Source organism: Triplophysa rosa, linkage group LG10 (genome assembly GCF_024868665.1).
Source record: "Triplophysa rosa linkage group LG10, Trosa_1v2, whole genome shotgun sequence".
Classification (NCBI taxonomy): Eukaryota; Metazoa; Chordata; class Actinopteri; order Cypriniformes; family Nemacheilidae; genus Triplophysa; species Triplophysa rosa.
The window spans coordinates 7,996,303-8,020,590 of record NC_079899.1 but is presented as its reverse complement, the minus strand read 5'-3'; the positions used below and the strand labels follow the sequence as shown (position 1 = coordinate 8,020,590).

The 24,288-nt window shown below is 36.9% G+C and overlaps 2 protein-coding genes across 7 annotated transcripts in view; one reads left to right on the top strand and one right to left on the bottom strand.

The window, feature by feature from the left end:
- Positions 1-13,122: 13,122 nt before the first annotated feature.
- Positions 13,123-18,019, bottom strand: arf6b (ADP-ribosylation factor 6b). 2 transcript variants are annotated; one of them, XM_057343270.1, is made up of 2 exons: positions 17,909-18,019; positions 13,123-15,365 (listed from the first exon to the last, which is right to left on the bottom strand). In XM_057343270.1, the coding sequence occupies exon 2, from the start codon at positions 14,723-14,725 to the stop codon at positions 14,198-14,200; it is 528 nt and encodes a 175-aa protein (XP_057199253.1). In that variant the 5' UTR covers positions 14,726-15,365; positions 17,909-18,019; the 3' UTR covers positions 13,123-14,197. The 2 variants fall into 2 exon arrangements, with proteins under 2 accessions (XP_057199253.1, XP_057199251.1); XM_057343268.1 differs by lacking the exon at positions 17,909-18,019 and adding an exon at positions 15,554-15,655.
- Positions 17,683-24,288, top strand: part of aspg (asparaginase homolog (S. cerevisiae)) — a 37,524-nt gene continuing 30,918 nt past the window's right edge. Inside the window, exons 1-2 of one of the 5 annotated variants that reach the window (XM_057343267.1) lie at positions 17,683-18,159; positions 20,524-20,653. In XM_057343267.1, the coding sequence (XP_057199250.1) occupies positions 17,886-18,159; positions 20,524-20,653 (404 nt within the window). In that variant the 5' untranslated portion in view covers positions 17,683-17,885. The remainder of the gene's footprint in view (positions 18,160-20,523; positions 20,654-24,288) is intronic. The other 4 variants (XM_057343263.1, XM_057343265.1, XM_057343264.1 and 1 more) reach the window with 4 other exon arrangements.

Sequence of the window (24,288 nt, the reverse complement as noted above, 5' to 3'; positions counted from 1 at the left end):
TGACACATTGGATACAAATGCTTAATATTGATGTAAAAAATGTGAGATTGGAATATTTTTTAATGTTTAATAAATGTTAATAATAAACAACATTCTGGCCTTTTCAATGTGCTGTATGGAGCAAAATTGCCATCACAAGGTACAAAAGACTTGTCACTGGGGCAGTACCCTTAGAAAGGACAAATTTACATATTTTTAAAAGGTACAATATGGTACCATAGCAGTATAAGGTACAATTTAGTAATCAAAGGTACAAATTTGTCTTTGAAAAGTACATGCTTTCAGGGTACTGAAATGTACCCATGTGAAAGGGTACAATGGGTGTACCTTTGAGGGTACTGCCCCAGTGACAAGACATTGTACCCCTAAAGGTACAAATTTTTCACATTTTTTCTGACAGTGTGTGGAAACTTTACACTGGACCTCAAGCAACATGGATTCTGTGCCTCTCCTCTCTTCCTCCAGACTCTGGGACCCTGATTTCCAAAGGAAATGCAAAATTTACTTTCATCAGAGAACATAACTTTGGACCACTCAGCAGCAGTCCAGTCCTTTTTGTCTTTAGCCCAGGCGAGACGCTTCTGATGCTTCCTGCTGCTGACCAACTTTATGGAGATGCAGATTTCATTTTCCAACAGGACTTGGCACCTGCACACAGTGCCAAAGCTACCAGTACCTGGTTTAAGGACCATGGTATCCCTGTTCTTAATTGGCCAGCAAACTCGCCTGACCTTAACCCCATAGAAAATCTATGGGGTATTGTGAAGAGGAAGATGCGATATGCCAGACCCAACAATGCAGAAGAGCTGAAGGCCACTATCAGAGCAACCTGGGCTCTCATAACACCTGAGCAGTGCCACAGACTGATCGACTCCATGCCACGCCGCATTGCTGCAGTAATTCAGGCAAAAGGAGCCCCAACTAAGTATTGAGTGCTGTACATGCTCATACTTTTCATGTTCATACTTTTCAGTTGGCCAAGATTTCTAAAAATCCTTTCTTTGTATTGGTCTTAAGTAATATTCTAATTTTCTGAGATACTGAATTTGGGATTTTCATTAGTTGTCAGTTACAATCATCAAATTAAAAGAAATAAACATTTGAAATATATCAGTCTGTGTGTACTGAATGAATATAATATACAAGTTTCACTTTTTAAATAGAATTAGTGAAATAAATCAACTTTTTGATGATATTCTAATTATATGACCAGCACCTGTATACATGGCATGCGTCAGAAATAAGATGTTATAGTGCCGATAATGTATGCTAATAGTACGTGGAGGTAAGGCCACTATTTAAGGTCCAAACCTGGGTTCTAAAGTGAAAGTGAAGAACGGTGTCATCACTATAGCAATCAATTCATATGTGTACTTTTTAGTGGAGTACACTTTTATCTTTGTACTTGTGTGATCGTTTAGTAAGAAGAATATACACATACTGTGCTTAAAAAGAGCGTTTGAATAGCTGTATAGCAGTTAAAATAGTAACAATAACATTTCATGTTATTTGAATAACCTTGCTATACATTGTAATCTGGTGAATGCCACTTTGGTGAATTAAAGTCCTAATGTCCTGAAAATCTGTACATTGTTCCATTGTCCCACTAATGTGAATACATACATGCAAACTATAGTGTGTGTGTGTGTGTGTGTGTGTGTGTGTGTGTCCCTGTACCCCCATTTTGTGGCATGCACAACATTTACACCTGTTAAAAAATTGTTAGTGATTTTTTTTCACTACATCAATAAATGTAACATTACAACAGAAAGCAGGTGCCCCTTAACTACAGTAGGCCTAATTGTTAAAAATACTTGATGAAAAGAGTTGTTTTTTGTGTTCTTTTCAAAAACAGTGTCATGTTAATGAGTAATTCTTGTAAAATAGTATATTGTAAATTGTGAGTTTCATTCTTATAAAATCTTTTAATATATAAATCTTTTAATGAGTGGATTCTTGTGTGTGGGTTGATGGGGGGCACCTCTGGGGCTGTTGCCCAGGGGCACCATGAGGTCTTAATACGCCTCTGCTGTGACATAATGTTTTCCATCACAGATCATCTCTGCCTCCGATTGGTGGAGAATAACATCACGTGAAGTTTAATCAGCTTTACAACAGGCTGACTACTGCAGAGTGCATGCATGTACATTCACAGTGCAGAAATTTTAGAATAAAATGAAATGACAATTCGATTTTTAGATTAAAATATTGACACAGGCCTTAGATCAGATGCTAAAGGCATTGAAACCCAAGAAGGCTGTTTGTCTAAGTCGGCCTAAATGAATATCATTAATAGGGTTGACATAACAAATGACATTAAAACAGCTAAACTGCGAAACCATTTGCGTTTACTGTGGAGAAAATGCTCTCAATATCTTAAATTCTAAAGTTCTTTAAACTCTCGGAATATTAAGTTACTGAACAAATTCAAAAAGATATGATTTCAGGAGACAACGTTTTCAACCTGCATTTTTAACATGATATGGGTGTGTAATGGAGGGGACAGACCATTTAACAGAGGTGTAAAGAGTACCTGAAAACCATACTTAAGTAAAAGTACAGATACCTTGCAGTGAAAATTACTCCATTACAAGTTACAAGTCACCAATTCCAAAACGACTTGAGTAAAAGTCTTTGAGTATCTGATTTTAACAGTACTTGAGTATTTTACTCATACTGAATGTAGGCTCAAAGCAGCACTAGTCCTCAACACTTAAGAGACACATCAGTGAAAAACTAGAAACAGTTGATTTGTGAGGTGAGCAATTGCATTTATTTTCTTAAATCATAATAAGACTGAACACCTCAAAATTGCAACAAATCATGGTCGACATCATAACCTACGTCATTACAAACACCCTAAGTCTCATTTAAGCTCAAGTGCTCACAAGTAAACCAAAGTCCTTCAAAAGGTCTCTTCAATATAACAGATAAATAAAATAATGTTAAGTAGAATTAAAAAGTCAAAGCCTTTTTGCACTGGACATGCTGGTTTGGGCCTCATCGCCAGCTGCAGTCATGTCCTCATTTCACATACACTGTCAGCCCTTACCTGCCATTTCTACAGTAATATGTGACCCTGGACAACAAAACCAGTCTTATGGGTCAATTTTTCGAAATTGAGATTTTTACATAATCTGAAAGCTGAAGAAATAAACTTTCTATAGATATATGAGTTGTTAGAATAGGACAATATCTAGCTGAGATACAACCGTTTAAAACTCTGGAATCTGAGAGCACAAAAAAATCAAAATATTGAGAAAATTGCCTTTGAAGTTGTTAATCAGGGGCACTGTGGCAGACCATCCACTCACAAAAATAAAGTTTTTATATATTTAAGGTAGGAAATTTACAAAATATCTTCATGGAACATGATCTTTGCTTAATATGCTAATGATTTTTGGCATAAAAGAAAAATCGATCATTTTGACCCACACAATGTATTTTTGTCTTTTACTAAAAATGTTCCCGTGCTACTTAAGACTGGTTTTGTGATCCAGGGTCACATATATTGGCAACACTGTTGCCAGCTAGTTACTGTAGGTGTTTTACAGTAAACTACTGCAATGGCTGTTTGAAGATACATTATTAAAGAATCTATTAACGCACTTAAGTCACACAGTCTTAGATGAACAAGTGTAAATAACAGATGAACACAATAAATCTGTCAAGATTTCACCAGAGGATGATTAAACACAAACATCAATAACATCTTCACATATTACAGACACCACTTTCACTTTATTTCTGTCATCTGTGTAAGATCTTATTGAGATTGAACTCTAGTTCATAGTGGTTCAATTATGTTTTAAGTCACCATTATGGCGATCAGTGTTTGCTTTGGTTGGGCTCTTTGACTTTCTTGTAGCTTTAAAATGTACACTTATACAATAACACTGAAAGGGACTTTACAGGAACCGCAACTTTATGTTTGCTTAGTAACTGAAGATACATCTGAAAGAATCCAATCATTAAATAATAATAATATAGCATTTAAGATTTATTAAGATATGTTTGGTAAAGTGATCACATGTTACAATGGAAAGATCTCTGTCAGAAAATCTTTCTTTGCAATTGAGACACAGTTAGACACGTGACATACAAACCTCATCAATGGTGACAAACAATCATGAATGAGTTTTGTACTATGTACCCAGCATGCATTGCAGCATGAAGCTGTTCAGTTGATTGTCACCATTGTTGAGATTCATATGTGTATTGTTCATTTCTCTGTGTCCGACTCATTCTATAGGTTAATATTTTGTCTATATAGTGTGAGAGCACTTTTGAAAATTGAAATACTATACATTCTTTTTACTGGTTTACATCACTTCATGGCAATAGTCCCACCATATGGTCAATTTTTGAGCAAACATGTTTAGAGCACATTTAGGAAGAGTTAGTTTTAAAAACAAGAGCTTTTGTAGATATGTGACCTACAGTAACTAGCTGGCAAGAGTGTTGCCAATATATTACTGTAGAAATAGCGGGTAAGGGCTAACCATGTATAAACCGCCAGCGATTGACATCTACCTGATACTGCACTCATATTCATATAAAGAAGCCATGTTGACAATTTTTTGTAAGTTATGGCAAAATCCACAAGATTGTAGTACCTTCAATGCCCTGTGAATGGCAATATTAATTATAAGATAGGTGGCATGCAAAATGTAATGTGTAATTGCATTAGTCATTACAAATGTAGTGGAGTAAAGAGTACATATACTTGTTCAAAAATGTAGTTAAGTAGAGAGTAAAAGTTGCTAATATCTTTAATACTCAGTACAACTACAAAGTAGCCAAAAAGATACTTAAGTAAAGTAACTAAGTACATTTACTCCAATACTTTACACCACTGCCATTTAATGATACCAGTCCTGCCAAGGGGTTGGGCAAATTCAGAATTTAGGAACTGGCTCCCTTTCAATTCATTTTATTTCAATTCAATTTTTAAAAGGCTACGCCCCACAAGAAGTTGAATGGGAATTAAAATGACAAGTATTTAATATATGATTTGAAATATTTCTATGAATTTAGATTGAAACTAATTTTTTAATGCAGTCAAGGACTATCGTTTTTTTTAAAGTTCATGAAATATTTAATAACATTGAAATGCCAATTAATGCAATGTAATCAATATAAATGTATATTTATTATAATATATATAGGCCTACACAAGGTTAAGTACATTAGAACATTCTAAAATGGGTTTATTGTCATTAATATTGAAAAATGAATGTTAATATGAATACATTCATTATAATATCATAATTAATAACTAATAAATAGCAATTACATGAAGTTCTGAAATCTATTTCATTTTAAATGTAAGAATAGAAAATGTTACTTTCAATTTTGAAAGGCAAACCTGATACTTACAGTGCAAGCACAAATGACTGGAATAAATGACTGGCTAATGAGGCAGTAACATGGCAGATATAACAAAAGTTATCTTTCTTTTCAGGTAGCATGCAAAGTGTGCATTACATACTGTATGCCTGTCAGTGGTGCTCGGCGGCCATTTCTAAAGCTCCTGTCATACACACACTGCTGCTGATGTCTGAAAGCTAACATTAGGAAGTGTGCTAGACTGTCAAAGCCTGATGGTGCTCTGGGTGCGTGAGAGCGTGTGGGCAAGGCAGTTATAATCAAACCATAAAATTTAACCCACCGTCTAAAGGAAGTGGTCGATAACATCCTCAAACAGCAATTTTCTAACTGTCAGTTCTGTGTTTGTTTGTGGCCGTTCTGTATAAAATACTATAAACCATCAATCTGATTGATATCAAACTGATTGACGTCATCACAGATAAGGAGCTTTTCATACTTAATGCATGCTGCAGGCATGTTTTTTATTTTAACCACTGATTTATCACTGTCAGTGCATCAGTAATGCAATTGTTGCCAACAATCAGGTTACTCAATCGAATGAAGATGTCGATATGACCCGAGCAAACTTCCTCACCCTTGTTTGCATGAAATTATTTATTAATACAATTACTGGACAAGAATGGTCATTGTATATTTTTTACTTGTACCACAGCGCATAACACAATATTTTAAACTCAAATGCAACAGACCTGTTTGTCGTAGTTTATCTCATGGATGAGGGCACAAAGCAGACTGACCACATTTTTTCTAATCTGTGTCCAGCAGCATAATATGTGCTCTTTGGTCTGAGTGGAATTGCATTAAAGGTATATACGTATGCCTGCATAATGCACTTAAAGCGCATAACAATAATCCTATTAACATAATCATGGTATTCTGTTTATGTGAGTATAGTTACAGCATTTCCTTGATCCTATTATGGCCTAATCGCATGACGTTGCATGTAAAAATGGCCAATGTTCTTCGAGATTGACAGTTCAATTAGTTATTCTGTGTAGTAATTTTCCACCTGTAGTTCTCCTCACTAACATGACTGCAGGGTAAATACAACTGAGTTTCTCTTCCTAGTTCATTGTCAATGAGACAATTATGCTTTGTGATCGACAAACAAAGCATAGCTGATGGACATATAGGTAAATTGGGCCCACAAAACGTATTTGGTCATTTAGAACCACAAAGAAAAGTAAAGAGCAAAGAAAATTGAAGAGTGCAAATGGCACTTGGTTTGATACCTAACTGTAATAGTACAATATGTAATAAATAAAAGAAATACATTTGCAAAATGAATGCAAATTTAATGGTGGACTAACAACATATTATGAAGTGAACTAACAGCATGCAGAAAACACACAACAAATCACCAACAGAGAGTAGTTTCAACATTCAATGCTTGGCAAAAGAGGGTCCCTTTTTTCTCAAAGCACTTGCCAAATCTGCCTGGCACTTCAATGTAATATTGTACTCTATGCCAACCAATCAGATCTTTTCTTTTTGCGTCTATAATGTCGGTGCAAAAAGTGAACTCCCTTCTTACTTCCTGTCTGTGGCTTCTATTTGAACTAGACTCTTGTTGGATGACATTGTGTAAAATGAATGTCAATAAAAGAAGAATAAATTCGCATTTCAGCATATTTACAATTGGCGTGTCACAATTACAATACAATACGATCCAATAAAATATCTTGTTTGTAGAAAATAAATCATGCTACCTCAGCATACAGTAAATGCAACACTCATCTCAATGTCATGTGTTTACAATTAGCATGAAATATTCTGCCACGAAAAGCAACGCAGGTTGTTTGAATTATTTCAGTGCCTGTATTTGCATGTTGCTTAGATTTAGTATTCTAAAGACCTGTAATTATGACTTGTTAGGCGTGAAGGATCTAGCCCAAACGCCTATTTCAAACGCAACAGCTCAGTATGACTATGGCCTGCTACAGGGTTTCAGTGACTACAGATGGCTCCATTCAGTCTTTTGAACCACAACAGGAAGAGCGCAAACTATAAACCACTTCCTGTGTCAAATAAGGAATGGCATGTTGTGTTTATGAGCAGCTCAAGACAGTTACTGCAAAATGATGAAAATACATGCCATAGGGTCACAGATTGAAATGAAGTGACGGTGTTTAACCCAGATCAAACAAATAAACATTTAATATACCACTTTAAACCATATTTGTAATGAAGTAGCTTAGGGAGAACATTGAGACAATATCCCAAAGATTCCCCCTTTTGGAATATTATTAAGTGCAATTACTCTGTATAGTAATTCCAGTTATCTGATTCTTAAAAAATTCTGGCTATGTTTAGCAATGTTAATTGAAGGCATCTGGGAATTAAGAATGTGTGTAGAATTCATGTTTAGCAAGATTCTGAAACAAAAAGAATGCTGTTTTTTCAAGGGATACATAATACTGCATTAGACCCCTTGGATTGATGTTTTTCATACTACTACATTTTACTAATTTACTGCAACAACTTTATCGTATAATACATATCAATAAGATAAACTAGACTTTGAAGATTCTGAAGAAAAGTGGTGCTTGCTTGTGTAAAGCTCATGCCATAATGTTGGGTGTTGGTGGTGGTTACCAGGGTACTGCTATGTGGTTGCTAAGGTGTTTAATTGTTTAGTGAATAGCTTTAGAGTTGCTAAGGTGTTCTGGGAGGTCGCTTCCTGCACTCAGGTCAAATCGGCCCACTACTAACTATTCTGGTGTGCCTCCTTCAATGTAGATCTATTTGTTTACTCATTTCATCGTAAATCTGTATGTGTAGTCACTTTGTCCCTCAACAAGGGGAATAATTTAAACAGTGTGGGTTGAGCTATGTGTCACAGTTAAATGATTAGATTAGAGGGTTTTGGAAAAAGCAAGGTTCATTTTTGCGAGCACCTTTTCTATGTCATATTTGCATGCTGAGAAGAGAAATCATATATAAACCAAAGCATGTTTGAAATTTCAGTTCAGTCCATGTCATGTCACCTTGTCAGATTAAGTCAGAAGGACAGGTTTGACCTGAGTAGCCCTCTGAAAGATCTGACTCAGACATACTCATAGGTTGTAGTAAGCTTTGTAAGACCGTCACCATAGCAATGGATCAAACAAACAGGCTTTTTTTCGTTTACCTCGCACGCTTGAAAAATGGGTGGGTCTGCTTTATGCCCGTGGTTACACCCTTTATCATAGTGAGTTGCCCTTGAAACCTTGCTCAGACCTAATGCAATACTTTGCCTCGATTGGTTCATGTAAACACTGTATAAGAATTCTTGCTTGTGAAATAAATACTAAATAAATATACATTATTAAAGTGCACAGGAGGCTGGAATAATATACATGCATGCTGCTTTCTGTGGTGCTGAAAGCCCAGCATAAAATTGCATGGGAGTTATTATGAATCAGGTTATATGATGACCTGTGGGTGGGAGAAGTAAAAAAAGAATAAGTGTTTAACAACAACTGGTTAACAGATTCATTAATGAATCACCAGGGAGGCTCCTCATTGGTTAAGTAATCTATCCATCATGTCTAAACAGTGAAACAACAACCTCCCCATTTCACTTTCCCATTCATCTCGTTTCCTCACAGGAAATCCAACAACAGAATTCCAAAAATTCCCAAAGGAATGCTTTCTTTAGCCAGCCATACCCTAGCTGCAGAAAATACATCAGAGACCAATTATATGAGGAATATGAAGAAAAATTTTAAGCTACTACCTAATAGGACTGGTAAGCCAAATTACATACACTGAAAATAACTGCATTTATAACTTGACTAGACAACTATTGGAGTTTAACTGACAACTGACCTTTGTTTAAACTCCACCCCCTTGGTTACTGTTCGTCCAAACAAGCTTTGCAAAAGATAGATGAATGAGGTATTTTTCTAAACAATGCAACTTCTGATAAACACCTGTATAATGTCTGGCAAAAATAAAATTGATGTTATTAACAAGTTTTTGAACGGATATGGTAAAAAAAATGTATCTGCCATTTTTAAATGATTCGATATTGTGAAATAAAGCAGTAATGGAATAAAAAAAAACTTTTGGTAAAAAATGTATCTGCCATTTTTAAATAAAAAATATTGTGAAATAAGTCAGTAACATGACTAAAAAACATGTTAATGAAAGTGAACTGAAAAAAAGTCATCTTTGATATTGTCTTAGTCTCAGACGTCATGCCCGGAGATCATGGAGCATAAGGCACGCAAAAATTCTGAAGTTTTAAATCACAGATTTCTACAGAATTCTTGAGGGATATGTGTACTGCCTTCCTCAATGATACGCCTGGAAAAAAGCCAAACTGTGATTGGTTGCTGAACATCAGTCCAGTGGTGTCATGTAATTCCATTATAAAAGCAGTTTAGTTTTATATTGAAACACACATGAGTTTTTCTGACTTGAGAGTAAACATGCAAGTGGTTTGTATGATAATATATCATTTTTAATGCAGGGGCCAATTAAATAGTGTTCTGGTGTTTAAAAAATGTAAGATAAATAGGTGGGTTTGGAATACGGATCATCCTTTAAGCAATGGAAGGAGGTATCAAGAGACACTCATTACATAAATACATCAGTAAGCGCCAGTGCGATTGGTAGTTTTCTTATGCCGTCATTGCTAATATTGATTCTAGATGCCGGCCTTTGACCTTTCCCTTTTTCCCCTGTGTTCTCCCACCACTCTCTTTTCCATATCCAGTGTAATCTGAGAACATCTGTATCTTAGGTTCACCACCAGGGTCAGAGTACACAGTGTAAACACTACACACAACCACTGACAAATCTCTAGTACACAGTCATACATTTACATGGATATATCTGTATACTTATTATTGCATATATTTTAGATTCAAGAGGCTAAAACTTTTAATGCTTATGAATCAAGTCTTCCCACCCTAATTTACTGGTTCATTATTCATTAAGGCAGGTTTAGAAACCTTTTAATGGACAGTTTGGAGGCAATATTTATTGGAATGGCCTAGAAATCGCAACTTTTCATTTTCCGCCATAAGAGACCTTAAAGATGCAGCTCATCGATGCTTCCACAGGCAGAACAACCTGACCGAACATGAGATATCTTTCAATATTAAACCATTTCATATTGATGAACATAAACGACATTGAGCATTTATGACAATTAAATATTAAGTACTGCATTTACCAAACCTGTTCAACAGAAACTAGCATATAGCAGCCCTTAGTCAAGCTGTACAAACAACCATGTTTACTTAAAAATGACTGGGTATTTTTGAGTTAGATTGTGTGAGAAGGCTGTCCATGTACTACACACTGTTCATAATCATGCTCCTGAACTGGTTCAATACAACCACCACCAGTGTACTTTCCCCTATGGCATCAAACACATTAAATACTAATTTAATCACGATTAGGCATCAAGTACACCCCTATTTCATCCATCTGTTCTAAAACAAGCAAGCTCACGCTTTTCTGACATGATCATTTCATTTCTAACGCACAGGCCTAAATAACATGCAGTAGTAAAGACAATAGTCAGGAAGGGTGAGGTGGTTGTGTTTATTCTTAAAAGCCCCCCAGAACCACCAACTGAGTGAATTACTGAAAACAAATTACTGAAAAAAGTGACGATATATAGGTTTTGAACATTGTGAGGTTCAATAAATGACAGAATTTTTATTTTTAGGTGAACTATACCTTTAAGTATGACACTGCATAGAAACCGACAGGACATCAGTTTCTGAAGTTTTAGATGTGTCCAGAAAAAAATATCAGTTTTATTTAGTTGGATCCAAGCCAAATTTAACACAAGAAATGTAACAGTTTATAATAAAATTTGGGTATAAATTATTAGTATATATATTAATTAAGATTCATTAAGCATTTTATCTTCATTCAGTAGTTCAGGAAAAAGCATTATAAATTGTCCATTTCAAATTTTGTTTAAGCAACACAGAAAAGATCTGATCTAAAATTATTGTTTTGGCATAATTAATGAGCCTTGTTTTTATAAGACAGGTCCTTTACTCTTTAAGTCCAAGTCCCCTATTATACGTACATACTAGAGAGTACTATTAATAGCATTTGTGTCATTAGCTTAACACCAGAGCAGAGCTACACAAGCACCACCCAACCTCCCAAAGCCAGGCCCCACAACACACTGACCACTTCCCTTTACAGATCACCATGAGATCAGCTCAGCGCTAAAACCTCCCGAGCACACACATTGCTGAGATGAGAATGTGTTGGAAAAACTGCTGATTGGACAAATGCAAAGAAACATTTGTTGTTGTATTTTTACCTAAATAGTGAGACTGTGTGAAGAAATACTGCTATAACACAACAGTGTTATAAATGCAACGTTTTGATGTGACTCCAGGTGATTAAAAGTTTAACACCCCTAATTTGGACCCTGGTGGAAGTGAAACTGGCCTGTGCGTAGTCGTTTGGAGAGACGTGGTCACACTTCCTCATGAGATAATGCACGAAAACCATTGAAAAATCGCAGCCTTGATGTTAACACGCAAACATTTCTGTTTTCACTCACTATGCATTGGGGAGTTTACCCTTTGTCCAAGACGATCAGCAATAGTACCTGCTTTCCTCCATATGCACGAAAGCATTTTTTGTACCGTCACTTTAAAATTCAACATATACTTCCTGGGGCTTAAAGGAAGCATAATGCATCATGCGAGAAAAAGCAGAGATGAATTAAATCCTTCACATTTTTGACCTCCAGATATTCATAATCCTTACACAGCATTTTGAAATACCAGAGTTAGAGGTCATAAAACACCTCTATAAAAACAGTCCGTGACTATCATCTGCTTTGTGACTCACACAGATCTAAACTTAATGTGACACACACAAGTCTGTATAATAGCTAACTGGCAGGTCTCAACTAGTTAGACAACAAAGTTGCAATAGCATTCATCCCTCAGGAATGGCTAACAAAGAAAACAGTCCTGAACAGGAGAAAAATGCACCAGTTTTTTGTTTCACAAATACAGAAACTACTTCCGTCAAAACCCAAGCAATCAGCTCATTTCCGACAATACGAGATGTGGCTTTGAGTGATTTGAATACTGTCATGTTGAGTGCGGGAGAAGAAACGGTGTACTGGTTTAACAATCATTCAAGATGGCGCGCACCTCAGCAACAAGTGTGCGCAGCACTTGTTATTAACAGCTGTGTCAGCAAGAGCAGCATTCGTGCCGTCCAGCGACGGCCGCCCATTACACTGCAACAGTTTAGCAGCTGTGCGGCCTTTAGAGAGCAAGCGGGATACATCCTGTTTTTAAAGCTGGGGGTGTGTAGACCGCTTCCAACACACCACTTCAAAACAGCACAGTACTGATTGAGCTTTTTTTGGAAGAATAAATCTAATGTTGTTTTTTTAAGTTAAGAAACAAAGATCTTAAGAGTTGCCAGAATGTGATCTTCCTCTATGGGTTAATTTCAACAGTTTACAAATGGAATAAAAATCTGCCATGTTCCCTTTAGAAGGGTGTTTCTAGTTATGTGAGCTAACACATAAGGACGAGGTAAAACATTAAACCCAACACACATTCTTTACAATCTTATCTACCATGGATTCCAAAGTTCTCAGTGTCCCAGTCAGGACAACATATGGTACTAATACACATGTACTACAAACCCACAGACACAGTCAAAGTGAGAATAAACTACTTTGATGTGTATTACCAGAACGAAAATTAAAATGCAAAGAACAGGGCCAGTGGGAGGAATTTCCTAGCATAGAAAGGTTTAGCAGATTTTCCATTTGACTTTGGCTTCTTAAATAACTGTGGAAAGTCCCATGCACCGATAACATAAAGTCAAAGGCAGCAGATTTGCTCAGAACAAGAATGAAGAAAACCTGTTAAAATGACTAAGTTTAATTTGAAGTTACAATTACATAGCTGCTTCTGTACATGTTTCTCAAAATGAGTAAAGGAAAGAGATGACATGAACAGGATGAAACATTTCTCTTAAAAATTTAGTCCACTCTACCACGCGGGCACTACATTTGAAATGCAAGAATGTAATAATCCCACATTTTAGAAAGAGAACTGTAAATGAAAGACAATCTGATCAATGCGATTAGTCTAAATGGTAAACGGGATACAAAAGGCATCTCTCCGTCAACAATCTTGAAAAGATAAAGCCTCTTTTGAGAGCACAAAACATCACTCTTTTCGATTACGCTGTGTAAAGAGAAGCATGTCAATGGCAAGTGTTCCTTCCAGTATTATAGCCCAAAACTTTTGCATAAAATGTTCCATGGACTCATTTACAAGTAGATTAATATTGGATGTCAGTGATATCATAAGTAAAATGGGTTTCAAACCGTGCCATAACTCCACGCAGCTACTTACAGTTAGTATGCTACAACCTCCTCAGCAAAACCGCGCTGAGTTACAGTAGATGCCTTGACAAATCTGATATATTGCAGAACAAAATGTCTTTAACACATTGATGGACTTAAACCTTTGAATTTCAGTTTTCAAAGAAAGAAGGTGAAGACAACAAAGATATAAAACCTATACTCTCAAAAAGAAAAAATAGAGACTCTTCATTCAGGAATGATTTTTCATGTTATAAGCCACAGTCCGTGGCGTGTGACAAGTGTATGTCACAATACACAGAAAACTAAAAGCAAGCCAAACCCATTATGCTTCAAAACTATAACTTTGTAAGGGTAATTTCAAAACAAAAATAAATGTTAACTATAAATCAAAATATTATGAATATTCATTAGAGGCGTCCGATTTTCCCCATATTGAGTTTATTTTATGTCCTAAACAGTCAGTGCCAAACGGTGTCATTAAGACTTGTAGTTAGATGTTAACCAAGTTAAGCCTTCATACAGTCCGTCGCCGGTGGTCGCACACGAGGGCTGCACGTACCAATTCCTATCTCTGATGCGTGTCAGTCCCAGCTTTTCCTGGATTTCGTGCGGTTTCATGGCGTCCGGTAGATCTTGCTTGTTAGCGAAAATCAAAATGATGGCATCCCGCATCTCGCGGTCGTTAATAATGCGGTGGAGTTCTTGCCTGGCCTCGTCAATGCGATCTCTATCCGCACAATCCACCACGAAAATTAACCCTTGAGTGCCCGTGTAGTAATGCCGCCAGAGGGGACGGATCTTATCCTGTCCGCCGACGTCCCACACGTTGAACTTGACGTTTTTATAGGTGACCGTCTCCACGTTGAAACCGACGGTGGGTATGGTGGTCACGGACTGGCCGAGCTTCAATTTATATAGGATGGTGGTCTTCCCAGCTGCGTCCAATCCGAGCATCAATATTCTCATCTCTTTGTTACCAAATATCTTTGACAGCATCTTCCCCATCTTGTAAATTGTTCATAAATGGTTACCACCCTCCAAAAAAGAATGATACGGTTTGTTTAAGACAATACAAACTGATAAATGGATGTTTTTTTTCTTCGAGATCTCTTTCTGGGAATGTCAAGTTTGGAAGTAAACAGGACGACGGGGGTGTGTATCACGTTAATAGCTGGGCATAAAGTCACTGTTATCAGTAATAAAACAAGCACCAGCAGACTACTGAACTATTGATTAAGCGACAGTACTGAAAACTTTCAGTACTACAAATTCGATGAAGAAGGTCAAAGCTCGTTTTGTTAAGCTTTTGCTCCAGTTATGGGGTGGTACCAGTTTGAAGAAAAAACACAGCACTCAACAGTAATCCAAGGAAAAACGGCAAAAGCAGCGTTTAATTGTATTTTAAGAGCTTTTCCTGTGTGATTTTAAGTGCTGCGAGACCTCTTCCTCTTGGCGTGTGAATGTCTTTCTCGGGGGCTTTTCCACGTCCTTCCCCCAAAATGTAACTGAATAGCAGCTGAAGACCTTCAGAGCCTCGACCGTGAAGCATTAAATTGGCTGGCCGGTGGGTCTGTCATCTGGGCTGTCCGAAGCTGAGCCGCATCGATTTCAACCGTCCCGAATTCGAATGGTGTCTCACGTGCCCCTGAGAGACAAGAGAGGCTCAGAGGGAGTGCCAGAAAAGAGCAACTTAGCCTGCTAGCTTAGCCGACCGAACAACCCATAAAAGCTGGTCAACAGACATTCTTTGCACATATTTCGACAGGTTACATGAAACATAATTATCAGCAATTTCTTCTCATTCATTTTAGAGACAAAATAGCTTTCGGTTACCTGCAAAGGCTCACCATTCTCTACCAGTGTCAACCCCGGTGTTCACTTCTACAATCAGCCGACAATCGCCGAGTAACTGTGAAACTGGCTACGTCAACACTAACCAGCGGAAATGGCTGTTGCAGCCCTAATTTCACAATAAAGGTCAAAACTGAGTTTGTAATCGACCTGTCAGTAGTTACTGTACATTAGAACTACATTACTACTATTAAAGTGAATTTGAATTCGTACATGAAAGTGGTGTTTTAAGTAATGTTTCAAGTAAATTAAGAAGTATTTGGTTAAGAATTGTGACAGGAGAAACACGTGTTTAATGATCCTAAATAGGTAGATTATTGACTGTTAATTATGGAAATATAATGTTATCTATTAGTTTCCGAATAAGTGGGCATTTTATTTTTTTATAGATAGCATTTTCTATATTTTGTAAAAAGTGTAGTGTTTGAATGCTTGACTAAAACACTATGTTTATACTATATTCCATTATGTTTTTGAAATAAGATAATAAATAGCCTATCAATGATAAATAAGAAACTAAACTGCCCCCCTCTGGATTTACTCTTTATACACAAGAAATTAAATTGTAAACATAAAATAATGCTTTATCGACAAATATGCATGCATATAAAATGCTGCTATTTTGCACCATTTTCTGAGGACTTTTGAATTGACAAAAGTTTCATTACTCATCGTTGCTCATCTTATGACGCATATACCGCCGAATAAAAAACCTGGAAAAGGTGTGGGTAAAGATTATGCGCCACCTTCTTAAAGTCGTGTGATTTTTGTGTTGCTGTGGCTTTTACATGATAGATAAGAACCATTTATCCTAAATATAAAATTATTTCATTCAACAACATATAACGTTAGAACTTTAAGTTAATAAATTTAACGTGAATTATTATATTTGCCGTGTTTAATTCGTGTTATTAGTTATTATTATATTTATATAATACTACTACACTCCCACCAACATTTACATGTAGTCATTTGCAGATGCTTTTATGTAATGCAGCTTTAAAATAAGAAAATATAATATCGCGCTTAATTTGCCAAAGTATGCTAACACAAAAGCTACGTTAGATCAGAAGAAATAATAATAGAAAGCTGTGAAAGGTTTCACACGCAGTAATTAAACCTGGATTTAGGTCAATGGTGACATCTACTGGTAAGTATATATCACAACATTAAACAGGCCTATTAGATATATTCAAAATATTAATTATATTCGTATGATAAAATATTATTTATTGTCACTACAACGACATTAGAGCAGTCCTTATAGTGCTGTCACATATAACTTATTACAAGCTAAGTATCCAATTAAATAAATACACAGTCTAAATATAACCCCTCCAAGAATACACAAAACAAGTATAGTCAAGGTGGTAGTGAAAATAAAGTACAAGAACAGTGGATTATTGAGTATCGCATACTTATTGTCCAGTGGCATGTAACAGAAAAGCTGTCAGTGTGGCATTGTTTTGAATATTAATGGCACAGGTAGTAGTATTTCAGATTCAATGCACAATATACAGTAAACACTGCATAAGGTATTAAACCATGGGAGGGTAATAAAAGCATCAGAATGTATACAGATAAAATGTACATAGGTAGTATAGATTGTAAATTTAGTATATAGGCCTAATGTAAATATATACTAAATAGACATACACTGACTGAGGTATACAGAGATTTTTTTTTTTTTTGCAAAAACGTAAATTTAAATTAGCAACTAAATCTAAATGTGTATATTAAGGTGGCTAATCTTTCAGGAAGATATAATCTCCAGGTCCAATATATATAGAGTTTAATATCACACATATCAGGTACCAAAAGTGTCTTTAAACAGCTCCTCGCAGACTTTGCTGATAGCTTTAAACGCTAATGACTACATTTTTTGAGAAATAGTAACTAGGTTATAAAAAAAATCGTCGTTTTTGCATTTATTATGCGTCGCTTCCTCATTGGTCAAAATACTTTTACATCATGACCATGACCGTGACACGTGAGAGAAATCTAAACTTCTGAGTTCTGAGCAAACGATTTTTTAATAGAATCTAAGACCTCCTTCGTGAATAAGTTGACTAAAGAAACTAACAAAGACATGGCCTTACATTTTCTGGTAAGATACGTTTAAAGATTTTTTTGCATGTATATTAAACCTCGTAATTAAAACAAATTCATTATTCTGGTACACTATACTATACTATAATATTATATAATATAAGCATCCTCATTTCCAGCCACGTTTCAGTGTTGATAGGATAGGCGCTGTCTCTTTAAGAAACACAGTGGGTATTAGTGTAGCTAGTAAAGAGACGAGTCAGATATGGCGGAATGTAAGCGTACTACCTCGGCTCCGTCCTCAGCAAGCACAACCTCGCTGGGTCGAGCCCTGTCCCACAGCAGGTTAAATCAACTTGATCAGTCCGATGCGTTTCAGTCACAGACGTCTCTTAGCCGGGGCACCATGGGTCAGGGTCGCAGGAGGAGGAAATCGAGCACCACCAGTCTAGAGTCTCTGGATATTAGTCCCAGTGCAGAAGCAAGGGTCCTGGTCATAAACACCGGCGGAACTATCGGAATGACGTACCACAATAACGGTAAACACCTGACTGCTTGCAGGATCATATGTAACAGATGATTAATTTGGCATGAAACTGAAATGGCATTACACGATTACGTCTTTACACGTAACTGTACACACATAGGGACCTAAGTAAGGGAATATGAACAACATGCGTCAAAGCATGTGTGATATTACGTACAGTAACGTTACAAGTATTTGTCCGTCCAAAATATTTTGGGAGTTAAAAACACGCTTTAAAATGCATTTTCATTGCATTGTACAGTATAACACAACAATCCACCGACATTATGTAAAGATGTATGCAGTTCCTATTAAGCAGAGCATCCACATGGTGTAGTTCACCGTTAATTATAGACATGTCACAGTATGTTGGTATGTTCACTATGTTCGTTTAAAATGTGCGCCTTGTGATGTCTGTATTTCAAAAAAGCTGCTTAGCTTCATATTTTGCTTCTTCATGCTTTTATGTGTATGTGGATGTCCATATAAATAAGTATGGAGGCACTGTATGAATTTCCAAATGTATCTACAAAGTACTTGGGTACCAAAATAGTGGTTATGGGATATTGGATATATCTGTTTATTCTCAAAACTGGCCATTGTTGTCTTTATCACATAGTGGATGAACTGCAAAGTCTTATGTCATAGTGAACTTTATTAAATGTCAGCAGCCAATATAACATACATAGATACATATATTCATCTGGTAATATAATGCCCTGCTGTGAGCCTGGATAAAAACTCATCTATACACACATGGGTATGTTATTATGTAAAGAAGTGTGGTTTTGTTTTTATTTTTTAAACATAATTGAACCAAAGTGGGCGTGGTGTAGATCGTTTTATTAGCATTTTTCATGGACAGTACGCTTAAATACATGTACTTGAAGTGATTTGTCTCTCCTAGCACTAGCACTAGCACTAGCACTATTACTATACCACACTTGCTTCTTATGGAAGCACAGAAACTCAAATCTTTGTTTTTGAATTTTAATTAACAAAATGTAATTGGGAAAAATGATCAATATTTGGAAGATGGTTTAAAAATTCAGTCTTTCAAAGAATTGACAAGGACAAACAGGAAAATTGTTGACTTGTATGTTTTCACATTTTTAGTTTTGTCAACAGCTTTTATGGAAATCTACTTCAAGGCAATTTTTTATTTGTTCCCTTGGAACAGTATTGCTGTTGTAAGCCATGCTCTACCAGTTTGGTTATAGTTCAAGGACAAGCGCGCTTTTAGCCTAACAGAAACAGAGAACTGACTTTTTCCATGAAACTAAACTCAATTGTATCTTCCAGTCTGCTGCAAACAAATAGGTCTAGCAGGGTTTGTTTACATGATCAACCCTACTATGGCTCAGTGGTTAGAGCAGGGGTCTCCAACCCTGTTCCTGGTGAGCTACCGTCCTGAAGATTTCAGCTCCAACCCCAATAAAACGCAGCTGAAGCAGCAAATCAAGGTGTTCAGGGAAGCTTGATAATTACAAACGGGTGTGTTGAAACAGGTTTGGATCTGCAGTCTGCAGGACAGAAGCTCCCCAGGAGCAGGGTTGGATATCCCTGGGTTAGAGCATGGCGCTAGCAACGCCAAGGTCATGGGTTCGATCCCAGGGGATTGCACATAGTCAGAAACAAATGTATAGTACAATGCAATGTAAGTCACTTTGGATAAAAGCGTCTGCCAACTGCGTAAATGTAAATACGATGCACTGCGCCACATCCAGTGTGGACAAAATTTTTAATTATAATGGGTTCTAATGCGTTCTTTCTTCTTTTGTCCAGTGTAGACACGTACTTAAAAAAACCTAAAATCTTAAGACCAAGCACTTTTTATATAGGCTATATTTAAAGTGGACGCCTTTCATTACAACTAACAAATTTAAGCATGTTTTGGTATTTTTGCTACTTTTCAAATGCTTTTTATTGTTATTATCAAATGCCATTTTATTGTTTATGTGTCTTAATAGAAATTGTATTACTGTGATCATTTTTGCATTTTTTTTTGTAATATTCACAATTTAACAAGTTATGCATAAAGAGTGAAACAATTATTTAACAGTTTGTATTTAGGATAAAATGCTAGCAATGGAATTAGCTTTAGCATAACGAAAGTTTTCAGTTTTCAACAGAATGCTATCAAGCAATACTGAGAAGTGACTCAAGTGAGTAAAGGTATGTTTGTGATAGATGCAAACACTGCAATTCCATATCTGTAGTTATAATGTTTACTACTAGTGTTGAATTACCTTGATAATGTAATGTTTATGACTTTGATGTGTGCTTTACAGCGTTTGTTGTCAGCTGTGTCTTTGTTTATGATATTCTCTCATTAGCGTTTCTTCTATTATCATCAGTGTTTCTTCTTTCTCTTCAGTGCTGTCTCCAGAACCAAGCGCTCTAGTCAAAACTCTACGCAAGCTTCCCATTCTGCATGATGAGCAGTATGCACAACAAACAAGACTGTACGACTACTACGAGCCTCCGGAGAACACACTGGTGCTGCCGTAAGTTTTCACATTGTGCTGTTAACTGTGTTAGCAGTAATAACATATAAGTTAGTCATTTGTGGATTTGTTGTCTTATAGATATTATGGTCTAGGGCAGTGGTTCCCAAACTTTTTCTGCCGGGCCCCCCTTTTGGAGAATAAAAAAAATTTAAGCCCCCCACCCCCACACATACACTCTTTCAGGAGGATTTATTTGAAACATTGTAATTCATTAATGGAAATTAACACAAATTCAGTGTGTGACAACTTACTGGAAAAAAACCTAAATAAGGAACTAGTCACTTTTAGAGTAGAAGCATTAAAAGTAAAGCATGCAGCTTCTACATTTATTTATTATTATTATTTTTAACTGTGTAACAGTATTCATTGTTTTCAACAGATTTTCTCAAACTTGCCTCTGCACAAAAATGAACATTTTTGAACTGAAGGATTTAGACTTATTCTTACTAGTCCCACAGTCTTTTCAGTGACTGGGGTGGGCTTGTTTTGTGCTGCAGATCATCTCAAATCGGGGATGCAACTGTGAAACTGCCACTCTTAGCTCATTTTCAATGTCCAGCTTTGATCTGTATTTTGTCTTGATTGAGGCAACTGCAGAAAACCCTATCTCACATAGGTAGGATGTGGCAAAAGGAAGGAGTATTGCCAGGGCTCTCCTGCCTAGCAATGGGTAGTCATTTTCCACTCCAATCCAAAATGCAGCCAATGCCTTGGACTTAAACTGAAGCCTCATTGTTGAATCAGAGGTGACATCAATGAACTGTTCCTGTTCTGCTGTGCTGAAATCAGCGGGTGGTCTTGCACTGAAGGGGTCTCGAATCCAGTCATATTTTGCAGGATCTTGCACTGGGAAATACCTCTGGAAATGTTTTTGTAGGGCAGAGATATGAGTTGTCATGCATGGGATCACTGTGTTCTGCAGCTTGTTGACCTCAGTGAATGATTTCAAGCTCTCAAATGAGTCTATATTCCCTTCTTTCAGTCTCTGCTCCCACATTTCCAGTTTTCTTGTGAATGATGTGATTTTATCTGCCAGCTGGGGAAGGTGGGTGTTGGTGCACTGCATCTGTAAATTTAGTTCATTTAGTTTCTGAAACATATCGCTCAGGTATGCAAGTTTCATCAGAAAGTTGTTATTGTGGAACTTATTGGCAAGTTCATTTCCCTCTTCTTCCAAAAAGATTCTGATCTCTCCCGCAATTCAAACACCCTGGATAAAACTTTCCCACGCGACAGCCAACGGGACTCGCTGTGAAACAAAACTGCTGTGTGATCAGACCCATTTCCTCACACAGTGCGCAAAAAATCTGAGCTTTGATCGGTCTTGTTTTGATGTAATTTACGGTGGTGATAATGTCTGTCATTACATCGTTCAGCTCGGGACTCATCTGTTTAGACGCTAGCGCCTTTAGCGTGTCCATTGCATATTTGCGGACACGCGCTTGACTAATGCTTGCAAACCTCCTCGTTTACCGGCCATTGCCTGAGCTCCATATGTGCAGATCCCCACACAGTCTTCCCATTTCAGATCAGCCTCTTTCAAGTAAGTGTCAATGATTTTGAACAGTTCGTCTGCAGTGGCTCTTTTAGTTACAAGTTTGCAGAAAAGCAAATCCTCCCTCAAATCTTCGCCATCATTGAATCTGACGTATGTTATCAATAAACAATCTTTGTTACTGTCAATTGCTTCATCCATCTGCAGAGCAAAACGATTGTCTCGTATCTTGTCGTTAAGCTGCTCCTCTATATCTTTTGAGATGTCATAAATGCGCCTCGCGATAGTGTTATTTGACAGTGGAATAGCCTTTAGTTTACTGGCTGTTGCGTCATCAATCATAGTTGAAACCATATCAATAGCAGAAGGAAGTATTAATTCTTCAGCTATAATGTGCGGCTTCTTACACTGAGCTACCCTGTAGGCCACTTTGTAGGAGGCGAGTTGGGCATTTGAAGGCACAGATGCTGCTTTAGTAAAGCGACACTGTTGGGCACGACAGTTGAGTAGTTTTTTTCTGAAAAAATCAACTGGCTTGTCTTTGTGTTCATGATGCGACGTCTCTAAGAGCCGTCTTAACTTGTTCGGCTTCATACTGTCAGATGCTAATATTTTGAGGCACACAACACACTGTGGTCTCTCTTCATCATCCACCGTTGTACTGGTAAATCCGAGTGCAAGATATGCCTCATCATATTTTCTTCTCTTTGTTGTCGTTGTGATGTTTGAAGTACATTCATCATCTACTTTACGTTTACCTGGCACTTGTTGTCTTTTCAAAAACTTGTCCATGGTTAGAGCGGAATATTCAGCGGAGCGTCACGACGGCAGAGAGAGAGAGAGAGAGAGAGAGAGAGAGAGAGAGAGAGTGCGCGCTGAATACTGCCACTGGGCGGCGCAGCAGATATTTTCGGCTCATTGGACCATTTTTCTCTTTTGAAATTTCGGTGCATCCCTATAAATATCGGCTGACTGTATGTACACTGCCTTGCCGCACCCCCCTTATCATAACTCCGCGCCCCCCCTAGGGGTCGCGCCCCCCAGTTTGGGAACCACTGGTCTAGGGACTGTAATTCATTGTTTGTAAATTAAAGCTCACTTGTGTTTTTTAACGTACTGCTTCTATCACACATTTTCTGTCATCAACTTTATTTGTAAATATCTCAATATACAGACTTAAATTAGATTCAATTATTGCAGTCTTTTTAATTCGTAATTAATGAATTAAGGTGTTTCTGTGGTGTAGCCCATGGAGGGTGCTGTTTCCTTATATTTAAGACGTGTCAAAGTTTACAGAGAGAGATACTGTGTGTTATTTTGACAGGAGACCCACTCATGCAGCTGATCATCTATTTCATGGGTCTGGTAGCATAATGTTTGCCCTTGTGGGATGAAATATTTTATATATATATATAAATATATAAGCACATGCAGAACTATGTATGTATATGTCTGCATGATTTGTGCAGTATTTTGCCAGTTCTTGCTTCTGCTATAGCTAAGCCTCTACTGTGTGGAGCTTCGAGAATAGAAGATTAATTATGATGGCTGATATATTTTAAAACTAACTGAAAACTAAAAAATATTTCATTAAGTTAAATATTTAATGTCAACTGTGTTCTGAGCTTCCACAGGTATTATTTATTTAATGCAGTTTGATGCAGAATTTTTGCCATCTTCTAAAAAAAGTTAGCATCCTAACTATTTAAAAGAGGCCTAGGACCTAAAAATAAACAGATAAGCACAGCATATTTTGGTCTCAATGTGAATGAGTTCATAAAGATTGAAATGATTTATTTTTTATTTTTCAGTTTTGTCAGGGATGTGCCATGAATTCAGACCTGGTGTTAAGAGGCCTTTTAAGTCACACATTGGCTAGATTACTTTAGAGTAAACTGCTAAAAATGTGTTTGCATGATGCTGTTTTCAGCGTAGCCTTATTTGCTTAGCCCACCCGCATATGTTTGATCCTTAAAATTATATCTCAACAGACCAGTTAAGTTGATATCCACAGTTTCAGTTCATTTTCGGGTAAACATGGTGAATTTGTGAGAAGGCAGTTTTGAAGAATAGGTTTTATGCCACTTATATGTATACCCAAGGTTTGTGCATCTAATGATCCATCTTTCACGTAAAC

Excerpts from the sequence above, each read along its gene's own strand:
- arf6b (XM_057343270.1), bottom strand. The coding sequence starts at position 14,725 with ATGGGGAAGATGCTGTCAAAGATATTTGGTAACAAAGAGATGAGAATA.